Source organism: Drosophila mojavensis, unplaced genomic scaffold (assembly GCF_018153725.1).
Source record: "Drosophila mojavensis isolate 15081-1352.22 unplaced genomic scaffold, ASM1815372v1 contig_136, whole genome shotgun sequence".
NCBI classification, from domain to species: Eukaryota; Metazoa; Arthropoda; class Insecta; order Diptera; family Drosophilidae; genus Drosophila; species Drosophila mojavensis.
Genome location: NW_025318667.1, coordinates 26,393,907 through 26,405,894, shown reverse-complemented (window position 1 = coordinate 26,405,894; position 11,988 = coordinate 26,393,907). Strand labels below are relative to the sequence as shown.

The following is an 11,988-nucleotide window of genomic DNA, read 5'->3' as shown; positions in this document are numbered from 1 at the left end:
AATATTTTATTTGCATTTGTGTTGGAAAGAAGTCGTTAGAATAATACATTGATTATATGTAAAATGTTTATATAGCTGGTATGTGCTGTGTATATATGTAAACACATATATACATATGTATATATATAGAGACACTATGCAACATATGCAAGAGAGTAAAACACAAAAATACTTGCAGACATTACGAATGAAAATGGAAATGAAAATGAAAATATATTTTTTTCAATTCAAATACAAGAGATCAATGTTTTAACATTTCATTTAAGTAAAGTTAACAAAATGGACAAAAACAAAACGAAAAACGTGTTGCATAGTGTTCTGTTTTTTTTGTTTCCTAATTAATTATACTCATTCACGAAAGTGAATTATTATACTCATTCACGAAAGTGAATTAGTATATTGGTTTTGTGCAATGTCCGTCTTGCTGTCCGTCCGTCCGTCCGTCCGTCTGTCCGTATGAACGCAATCCATTTCGGCGCTATTGAAGCAAGAGACTTGAAATTTGGATAACATACTCGTGAATATCTCTGATTTATTTATAAAGTGGTAAAATTTTTCTGATCCGCCCATTAGGGGCGTAGCAAATCGGAAAATGCATTTTCCAATATGACAGAAATCATATTAATTAAAGAACCAGAAAGCTGAAACTTGGAATTCAGATCACCTAAAATCTCGAGCTATGGCGGATATATCTACGCCCATTGGGGGCATGGCAAATCGGATAAAACTGTATCTTCAATAGTTTTACAGCTAGAGCGCTGAAATTTTGCACGTCTGATAATGCTGTGATTCTATAAGGTCAAAAAATTATTTTATAAGTCTACGCCCATTAGGGGCGTGGCAAATCGGACCTGAAGATATAGTGATTTTTTAAATTCTGCTTTATTTTGGACACTATTGATGCCAGAGACCTCAAATTTTGTGTATATACTCTGGCTGATCACCCAAGTTCAAGTCGGGAAAAACTGAATTTCCTACAGTATTAGAGCGAAACTTAACTACTAAATTACTGATGGGCTGTGAATGAGTATTCCGCAGTCGGTAACGCCCGACTGCAACGTTCTTACTTGTTTTTGTTTTTTTTTTTTTGGTATGTGTGTTGCCTAAGAAGAAAGTCTCGATCGTGCATGTCATAAGTAAAGTATTGCTAGGCACCCATCTATATATACATATATATATGCTATATATATACATATATATATAGAAAGAGATAGACCTACAGGGTCTTCAGCATGGGCGCCTTGCCGCTGGCGCTGCTCTTGTACGTCTCGTAGGAGGCACTGGCCGCATGCAGCTGCGCGTAGCCGGAGCTGTTGGCGACAGCGGCTGCCACAGCCTCGGCGCCATTGACCACCGTTGGGGTAATGGGCTTGTGGGGCTTGTAGCGCTGCAGCACCTCCGCGGAGGTGAGTTTGAAGGTCTCGATCATTTGACTACGCACGCGCTCCATTAACTGATCGATGTCGTTTTTGGTCAGGCCCTCGGTGCTAACCGGCGGCAGCGTGGTTATCACTATCCGGCCGGCATTCAATATCTTCTTCTTGTCATTGAGAAATGTGCAGTAGGAGCTGAAGACAACCGGCAGTATGGGTATCTGCTGGTCGATGGCCATGTGAAAGGCGCCCTTCTTGAACGGATGCAGTTCGCCCGTGTTGCGGCGCGTGCCTTCCGGGAATACCCATAGCTTAATGCGTTGCTCCTTGATGCGACGATTGACGGCGTTCAACGTGTCGCGGGCCTTCTCGCCGCGCACCCGATCGATGAATATGAGCCCGGCCAACCAGGCAGCCAGTCCGAAGGGCCAGGCATAGAACAGCTCCCGCTTAGCCACCACCGTGCACTTGTTCATCACATGCCAGATATTAAACATGCCTGCAAGGGACGATTAGGGACGATTAGCTCAAATAGCATGATCAAATATATATATGTTTATAGATTACCCAGCACATCCAGCGAGCTCTGATGATTGGCCACGATAATGCATGCGCGATCCTTCTCCAGATGCTCCTTGCCTCGCAGTTCCCAGCGCAGTCCAATCAAAGCTGTGACACGATGACACCAGGTGCTGGCCCATCTGAAAGTGATAGACTAGTTAGTTTCTGTTCGAAAGGCTTTTTGCATTCATGAGAATCGCAAAGAGAGGTCAATATTATAAATATTGATAACAGCGCAGCACTTCTACAAGTTGCATTCCTTATTGACTGTTGTAAATCTTATATGTAGAGCAAACAAAGATTTCAGATTTGCTCTACGAACAACACTCGACTCGAGTGGCATTTGAAATCTCAGTCTGGGCCGAGCCAGTTCAAAATTCGATTTAACAAAATTATGCACTAAATAGAGTGGGCAAATTGGAGGCAAGTAAGTAAAGAGATGAGTTCTGCATTCAGTTGACTTGCAGTCGGCTTTACGATGGGCCCGAATCTATCAGCAGAATGCCCACTCCAACGTGGGAGGCGTCAAGGATCATCAAGAAATCGAACAAGAGCAGCATATTTCCGGATGATGGGAGACGTCGACCGCAAACGTTTGTGCCGCCATCGGAACGGAGAGCGGAACGTACGCAAATGTCTCTCTTACTTGGTTGGGAATACGGACGGGAATGGCTGGCGGCGCGCGATGAGGCCCGGCGTCACGATTCCATCAGGTCACCACAACGGTTTATTGAACCCGACTACAACTGGTGGCTCAAGAAGCGTACGACTACGCTGGATCGCCGGAAACTCTACACACGTTCGCGTACCCCCCAAACGAAGACCTACATGCTGTCCGCATTCGAAACGTCCAGGACGCAGCGCCAGGATCAGAAACAGCTTCAGCTGCTTCCCGAACCGGGCACAACCCACGACATCCAGTGCGAGTGTGCCAACTGCAAGCAGAGCCAATGTCGCACCGCCTCGAAAGACCAGACTCCAGCTCCAGCTCCAGGCAATGCCCGGCAAATCTAAAGTGAACGGGATTTTACGAATTGAATCAGACATGACAAAGGTAGAGTGCGGCAAGAGATGTTTTCTCATGCTAGGCTAGTTTTATATGACAGCGTTGCCACTTGGTCATAGCAGGCTCATGTGGCAACAAATTTAATAGATCTCCTTGAGAAGCTATCTATCTACGATTTCAATATTAGATCAACTTAACTGGCGGCGTTGCCACCTAGTTATATTTGACACCAAAATAGGTTTGTAAGCTTCGTTCATGGTCTGCTTGATCAGGATATTTGCTATGCTTGTTCCGCAGCGTTGCCACCTAGTCAAAGTGCAGACATATGGCAACATCAGTAAAGCTTATAGATGCATCTATTTGCTTACCTAATTGCCACCCAGTACTAATTTTATTCACATTCAGATCCAATATAAAGCTGCAAAAAGTTCAGTCAGCTTTAATTGATAATTGATTTTTAATTTTTGACCAGAAAATGAGAAAACGTCGCCACAAACACCAGCAAAGAGAAAAGAGCAGACAGGCAGACCAATAATGTGTTTAAGTTTTTCCCTCAGGTTTTTTCCCCGCTACAAAAATGGATACCAAAAATATACACAATTTTTTGGCATCTAGTCATAAGGCGATTCTCTATCGAGAAGATCACCGAGTGCTGTGCAGCTGCTAAGGTCGCATACCGAGCGGATTAAACGGTCTAAATTATCGCAGTGTATTGGGTGATCTGAACCTTGATCCCGATCCCCAATCCTCGATTCAATTGATATTTGACATATTTCTTATATGCAAATTCTACTTTGAAAATTAAAGACTATCTATCAATGTTTAATTCTCACGTGTTTCATTTGAATTTCAATAGTAGTAATTGCAAGGTTACGATTACCATACATATGGATCTATATCCATATGGGGGATATATGTATGTATAATTTTGCTAGCAGTTGTGCAACAATTGAAGCCCACTTGGGTCACAAATCGAACATAGCTACAAATATGTTAAATAGTCGACGTTTGAATACTCCGCACCCCAAATAATATTATATTTACTAGAAAAATCCAACAAAAAATCTATCTTTCTCTTTCCTCTTCTTGTGTTCTCTGTCATCGCTTTTCTTTTATTCTCTGCTTTTTGTTTCTCGTTAATTCATTTCTGTCCTTTTCTTTACATTATTTCTTGATTCTATTTTAATTTTTATGCCCTGAACCCATTGAAAATGGGAAATCAGGGTATAATGGTTTTGTGAAAAAGTATGTAACGGGCAGAAGGAGGCGTGACAGACCCCAAAAAGTATATATATTCTTGATTAGCGCGACGAGCTGAGTCGATATAGCCCTGTCCGTCTGTCCGTCCGTCCGTATGAGTGCGTCGATCTCAGAAGTTATAAGAGCTAGAGAGCTGAAATTTGGCATGCATACTCGTGTGTACCATACGCAGTACGAGTTTGTTTTATTTTTTCGATAAATCATCCGATAACTTTTTATCGAGAATAATCGAAAAATTGATTTTGTTTTTTAAGCCTAATTTGAACACTTTTAGACCTGAATGGATACAAAGATTTTGTAATTTACAGATTTTGGATACCACGCCCCCTTCGCCCCCAATTTGTAAAAAGCGCATTTCAAGTACAAGAGACTTTTGCTTTGGAATGTACACATATTTTAGCCATATGATTATGCTCATTAAGATTGTGTGTCTACAAGAGAAATTATTCAACAAATAAATTCTCATAATATTGCCCACACTGCATTGCAGCCCAAGCGCAATCGCTGCTTACTGCGCAGTTAGCAGAGCGTAGGCTTATGCGTGCGTGTGGATGCATGTGTATGTATGTGTGCATAAAAGAAGTGCAGAATGATTAGAATATCACCTTAGAGGGTTCAGGGTATCTCCTAGTCGAGCAGTCTCGACTGGAGCCTTCTTACTTGTTATGTACTGCTTTTCCCTAACTTGATTTTCTATGTGTCTTTTCACTTGCATTTCCTTCCATTGTCTCTTCTCTAGTTTACACTCGTTTCTTCCCTTTTCTGCCCTTTGCTTGTATTTCCCATTTCCCTTTTCTTCTTTTCAATTATCTCTGCTTCCATTTTCTTTTATTTTCATTTTACTATTCTCTTAGATTCTTAACTCTTCTCTCTTACTTTCTTTTATTCTATTCTCCAACAACCTTCTCAAAATCAGAACAATTTTTATAAAGGTTCTATTGATTGCTTCTACCTATGTATATACTATTTGTTTGCCTTGAGCAATTATCTATTTAATATAGCTCTATCTACTATATAATCACATATGCTCAAATTGTATCCAAAACAAAACCTCTTGAGTGGACCCACTAACTTTTCGATCGATAAAGAACTTGGCACGACGTTTATTATATTAGAGAGAGCCACAGATCGAAACAAACAAGTTATATAACAGTAAAAATCGGTTTAATTGAGCTACACTATAAACACCCCATAAAAAAAAAAAGAAAACAAAAACAAAAACAATATCCACTCATTGCGTGATAATAAAATCATAAATTCGACCTAGGCACGCACAATTAGGCCCAATATGAAAATGTATATACTCTATGTGTCTTTAATATTGAAAGGGTGCTACCAACATATAGATACAGTATATATACATACACATAACGTTATTTTTTGTTGGTTTGGAATTTCGTTCAATTTGCAGCTGATGCATTTTGATTAAATTTTCAGAAATATTCATTAAATATAACTAAAGAAATGTCACATTTGTAGTGTGAGAGCGAGAGAGACAGGAGGTGAGAGAGACGGTAAGAAAGCGAGTGTCAACAACGCGAGACATTGAACAGCTAATCGGGCGACCTCGCCAAGTCGCCCGTTGGCTTTAGCGTGAGAACCTGCAAGAGCACACCTTGGCACGTGTCATTCGCGCACCACCTGCATACCAGTCAACGTCCTTCACACACACACACACATAGCTTAGGCCTAATTCAAGTATGGTCAACCCATGGATGTTAGCTGAGGCGAGTGCCAGCTCCACTGGGGGCCAATCATTGCAGCTGTTCCGACAATACTTCGTAAATATTGATGGCTCATCAAGCGGCCAACTACAAAATGCGTCAAATGGCCATTCACATAAACAAATAAATCAGAGCTACAATAAGAAGGGAGTGTGAAGAGTGCAGAGGTTGCTTCAGTTAATAGTGACTCGCCTAGACTCTGAACTAAACTCGATTGATTTTGCATTCATATTTCATACAATCTTCATATATACATTATAATATATATGTATAAAATATATACAATAAATATATACATATATTACCATATATCATATGATGTTTGTTTTCCTTTTCACCTTTTATTCTTTATCGATTTTGTGACCGTAAAAACAGCTCGATAATGTGTTGAATTTTTGCATTTACATATTTATACTCGCTCATCAAATAAAAGGAGTATATTGGTTCTATGCAATATCTTCCTTTTCTCTCTTCCTTTCAATATATGTACGTAGTCAGGGCAAAAGCAGATTACATCGAGCCGAAGTTCATTTTCTGATTCTGAATTATAAATTTGATACCTCGAGTGTTCAACTCTGGGTAAGGTGCTCCGGCCTTCAAATACGCCCATTATGTACGGATTCGCACGGAACTTAAAATTATATAGCATATACTACTCCCTTTTGGAGGCGTGGCTGATTGCGAAAAGCTTTAGTGTCTAGTTAGGAATTCTAAATTTGAAAGCCAATTCTTCTTGACCTCCCTATTTAAAACATATATCTACATACATACATACATCGGATATACCTAGCTAATATCATTATAAACGCTTCGTCTTTAAGAGGCTTTCAAGTTTCTTATTGAAATGAAACCTAGATTATTAATTAAATTCTTTAAATACAAAAAAATAAATAAATAATAATAATAATAATACTAATTTATTGTTTATAAAATTTTCTCAACAAATATTTGTAAGTTTCTATAGTTTCATTGCAAGCCAAACTAATTCCTTAACATAATAAAGTCTGAATTATGCAGGAAAATAATTGATCCGGAGCGAAAGCTCGAAAATAGTTCTTGATGATATCTCGCATACAATTATTTTAATTGCCAAGCAACACTATATGTATATATATTTCACTTAATGGATGTGAAATAAAACATGATAAGCACATACCGTGGCTAACCCTAGGGATTATTGGGCAATTAATAAACAAGAGCTGAGCGGACCCACTACTAATGAGACCCATTCCAAGGCGCTGGCTTAAGGTCAACATCGTAACGCAACGATTGATAAAACCAACTGGCCGAGATTTTACAAGCTCAAATTTCCGGATTACGTAAAATATACATATATACATATATATATACTTATATACATAGATAGGCAATCAAAGTAAGTTGACAATCGAGCCAAGTGGTTGCAATTAAATAATGATATGATAGTGTGAGTCTATGACCACGAATTGTTGTTTTTGTTGACGATGTTGTGGTTTCTAGGTGGTTTGATTTGGCTACAAGTGCGGCAATCAACATACATATAGCGGCTATATTTATGGATCTCATATTTTATTGCGGGTACAGAGTGTCAACTCTTTATGGTTAAAGATAAAAGGGACCGTGGAAAAAACTAATCAGTTTTGCGCTTTTTTTTTTTGAAACAAATCGATAGGCTCCAACAGAACATCTATTGTTTTGTCCAGTTCTTATTCTTTTTTATATTTTTTAAATTCCGATTTTTCATATATTTAAAAAAAAAATTTTTTATGCACTATACTCACAGTAAATTGCGTACATCACAGGGCCGTGTGAGAAATGCCGGTATCAATATGATCGCATTGATGGAGACGATTCCATAGTATATCATGAACTTGAAGTAATAGCGAAATATGTGATTCGTCTCGTACAGAAAGGGCAACATCAGCAGCACGAACAGTCCGAACAGTTCCAGATACGAGCTCATTGTGAGCCTGACTCAGTCTGTGTAGGTGAGCGTGTTAGTGTGCGGGAGTGCGGATGTGTGTGTGCTTGTGTGAGTGTGTGTGTGTGTGTGTGTGTGTGTGTGTGTGTGTGTGTGTGTGTGTGTGTGTGTAGCCAGTCTGCAATATGCTCGCAATCCCTTGTACTTTCACTTGATTTATTTGCTCTAGCTCAGTTCTGTTGCTTCTTTCTTCCGTCTGTTGCCGTTATTGCGCGACACTTAGGGCAGCACGGCGGTGCAGTCTTCGCTCTTTTATGGGTAACACTGCTCTCAGCTGAAACGAAGCAAAAGTAGACCGCAATTATATGACCAGCTGCATAGCATTTCAATTAGAGACGAGAGCGTGTCGTGCTATTATGAAAGATATTGCAAAGAAACTAAAACAAGCAAGTAAGAACGTTGCAGTCGGGCGTTACCGACTGCGGAATACTCATTCACATCCCATCAGCAATTTAGTAGTTAAGTTTAGCTCTAATCCTGTAGAAAATGCGGGTTTTCCCGATTTGCCACGCCCGTACTGGGCGTAGACACCTCATTTTTGGTCTGTTTTTAAAACGAGCTAACGGTACCCTAACTAAAAAATTTGAATACACGAGTCCATGTTCCAAATTTCAGTCTCTAGCTTCAATAGCGCCGAAATAAACTGCGCTCATACGGACAGACGGACAGACGGACATTGCACAAAACCAATATACTAATTCACTTTCATGAATGAGTATAAATACAAGAAAACCAAAATGCAGAACAGAATTTGCAAATAATTATATGTATAATAATATATTTAAATATAAATGTAATTTTTTTATTACAATAAATAATACAAGTATTCGAGTTAACTTAACTACCTTCCTAACTACTACGAAATTGAACAATTCTCTACTTAATTTTCCTTTGTCAAGTCATTATTTTCACGCACGACACGCGTTCATCTCTAGCCTAATTGGTGTTGTCAACCATGTTACATTCTGATTTGTATGCTATTTAAACGGACACCAGTGTAAATGACTATTCGAGTCGGAACGAGAGCTAGCTATGCCCATATGTACATACATACATACATACATACATACATATGTATGTATATACATTCAGGTTTGGTTGAGCGGGGCAAAGGGAAGGTTGCGTGCGTTTCGCGGCCCATTCTTTTGCTGCATTACCATGATTATTTGGAGAGTGCAGCAGAAACAAGAACAACACAAACGGTACACACGTTCACTCACACACACACACACACACATACACTCGCACATGCAAGCAACGGTGTGTTTCACGTGCCGGGAATAATGTCAGAAGAAAATCAATTTTAATTGCTGAGCAAAACAAAATAGTAAAATTTGTGGAAATCATTTTATTTTATTTTCTCTTGCGGGCTATTCAGTCACTCTTCCTGAGATAATGAAATGTAGATGAAACGATTATGGCTGGAGCAGTGATCAAAAGTTCATTAGGCTAATTGCACCAGCAAATTAATTCATATTAATATGATATATTGTTTCTATATTGTATATTGTATATTGAGTGTTTACTGCTAATAGGTTCGAATCGCGATATATGTAAATCCACTTTTATATTATTAACTTATATTGCGTAATTACCTTTTTTTGGGGTCTCTGAATAAAATAGATATTTAAGCTAAATTTTCAGACATAATTGTAATCAACATTTATGACATAGAGTAAACATGGTCTAAGATCGAAATTTTGAAAGGAGTATAGGTCCCCCACAAGTATGCAGCAAGAAATTTATAGAACAGAAAACTACAGAATTACAACTCGAGAGTTCTCGGCGTCTACATATCCTGCAGTCAAATCAAAAATGCCATTGACTTTTGATAACTGCCTTAAAAGGTATCTTTAAGGAGTATACACGCATTAACATACCCCTTAATATAGTGTATATGTCGCATTCCTAGAGTATAATTTACTAGTATAACTTTAAATGACCTGAAGAAATCAATTCCCTTGGTAGTCACAGCTACCCACTTGACAAACTTACAGGGTATGCACATACATATATACATACATATTTCGTATGAATTTGGCCAAATTTCGGTTGAGCAAATCTATGACCTTACAAAAAATTGATTTGTTTTTGTGCAAGCCGGCAGGACATTGACCCACACAACATACTACACCACACACACGCACATATACGCACACGCACACTACCACGAGTCTTGAAATTCAAACATACATACATATATATTTGTTTACGCCTCATATATGTACATACATATGCATGTGTGATCCACGGCTTTGTGTGTGAGTGCAGATGTACGAAAATTTTTGGCATCGTTCCGCCAAGCGCGTGTGTGAGCGAAATGCAACAACAATAACAAGGTGAGGGTTGTAGAGAGCATGAGAGCGTAGCAGACCCGCCAATAAAAGGCATTGACACACACACAGGGAATAGAGAGCGAGAGCGAGCGATATGCTAAGGATAACAAGCACAACAAATGAAAAATAAATAGGGAAAAGAAGAAAAATGAGAATGCATAGCATAACATAATTAAACTGCTGCTCTGAGTTATTTTGCGATTACTTTCTGGGCATCTGTTTCTGTTCTTATTTTGCTGTGTGCTTTGCAGTTATTTCGTTTTTGTTTTGGCTTTCTTGTTGTTGGAGTAACTGCGGCAGCTTCTTTTTACAGCGCTGCTCGCTGCTCGCTGCTTACTGCTTGCTGTTTGTCGGCGTCTGTGCTTTGCAGCCGGGACAACTCGCACAGGCACATGCTCTTAATATTCTCTTACTCACACATACACTCTCAGGCGGAATTAAGTAAAGTAATTTTAATAAAACACAATTGATGAACGAGAACCAACGATTCGAGCGAGCCAAGCTTGACAGCAACACATCAAATTGAGTTCAACTACCAAGTACCACAAAAGACAAGCATGCAGCATTTTCCTTTTCTTATTATGTGTACTTTTTTTTTTCATACTTTTGGTGAACGCATTGTGTTGTGTATATTTTAATGAAAGGAATTACGTTTTTGCTTGATGCGACGCCGCTGCGCTTGACAGTGTTGGCAGCGACGGCGACGACGACCGGTCGCCGTTAAAACGTAGAGCGCGAAAAACTTTGACGAGAATTTCCGTTACCGACGTGCTTACTCTGCGCGGCGAAAAAAAAAAACAACAACAAATTGTAATTAAATTGATTCTTAGCAGAGTATGCTATTTAACATGATACACAATGTTATACTCAAAGTGTACTGTCTATTTTTTCAACTTGAAGAATGTTACTGGCTTAACGACAGTCCCTGTTAACATTTACTCACCCAACGAAATGTTATGTGTCTAATTTCGACTTGACGAATAGATACGACTTGCATTTTAATATTTACATATCGATGTATCCCAATCATCTCTGATATTTGTGTGCATTGGTTCTTGTCTTTGCTTATGAGTTTAGAGCGTATTTTAAACCAAAGATTAGTACTTCAAAAATGCGCTAAAAACTATTATATTCTTCAGGCATTTCTTAAAGCAGTTCATTGGAATTATAGGGCTCCCATTTCATGATATGTGTGTGTACTTGGTAGAACATACCACAGCTTGCGCAATAATTTTGCTGTCTTTCCGCCTGCCTGAGCTTGGCGACCGCCAAGAGGAGCCCTGATTATGTACATACATATGTATGTATGTATCCCCCCACCCCAGTCTCTATCCAAGTGACGAAAAGCTTGGCATGTGCAAAACGTGTTGTTGTCGGGCGATAGAAAAAATAACAAAAATATTTTTGTTTACATGGATGTTTGGGCTGCCATACAAAATGAAAATGATGACGCGCTGATAATCCGGATTTAACCCTGGGACGCCATCAAATCGATATGACGGACATCGGCCAATAATCAAATTCATGCTGAGCGAACGGTTTCATCAAGGAGCAATTATTTAATGTATTAAATGTATTCAACATATTCAAGTCTGTTTGCCATTGCTTAAACTTTTCATATTCAATGACCATATTGCTTTTAAATCCAAATTACAGCAGCTTCGCTCGCTCACAAGTTAACAGAAAAATAAACAGAACTTGAGCTGTGGCAGAGAGCGCAGAAGAGTCATGCGATACTTTGGGTGCGCTCTGTCTCTCTCTTGCTATC

General features: G+C 39.1%; 2 protein-coding genes across 4 annotated transcripts; one reads left to right on the top strand and one right to left on the bottom strand.

Annotated features, from left to right (window-relative positions):
* Nucleotides 1–1,053: 1,053 nt before the first annotated feature.
* Nucleotides 1,054–11,043, bottom strand: LOC6584776 (1-acyl-sn-glycerol-3-phosphate acyltransferase alpha). 2 transcript variants are annotated; one of them, XM_044007007.1, is made up of 4 exons: nucleotides 10,825–11,043; nucleotides 7,685–8,158; nucleotides 1,941–2,074; nucleotides 1,054–1,872 (listed from the first exon to the last, which is right to left on the bottom strand). In XM_044007007.1, the coding sequence occupies exons 2-4, from the start codon at nucleotides 7,864–7,866 to the stop codon at nucleotides 1,217–1,219; spliced, it is 972 nt and encodes a 323-aa protein (XP_043862942.1). In that variant the 5' UTR covers nucleotides 7,867–8,158; nucleotides 10,825–11,043; the 3' UTR covers nucleotides 1,054–1,216. The 2 variants fall into 2 exon arrangements, with proteins under 2 accessions (XP_043862942.1, XP_015017100.1); XM_015161614.3 differs by having other exon boundaries at nucleotides 10,872–11,043.
* Nucleotides 2,253–3,766, top strand: LOC6584777. 2 transcript variants are annotated; one of them, XM_015161233.3, is made up of 3 exons: nucleotides 2,253–2,361; nucleotides 2,432–2,988; nucleotides 3,498–3,766. In XM_015161233.3, exon 2 carries the CDS (start codon nucleotides 2,436–2,438, stop codon nucleotides 2,946–2,948), a length of 513 nt encoding a protein of 170 aa, XP_015016719.1. In that variant the 5' UTR covers nucleotides 2,253–2,361; nucleotides 2,432–2,435; the 3' UTR covers nucleotides 2,949–2,988; nucleotides 3,498–3,766. The 2 variants fall into 2 exon arrangements, with proteins under 2 accessions (XP_015016719.1, XP_002010419.1); XM_002010383.4 differs by having other exon boundaries at nucleotides 2,257–2,361; nucleotides 2,435–2,988.
* Nucleotides 11,044–11,988: the final 945 nt, after the last annotated feature.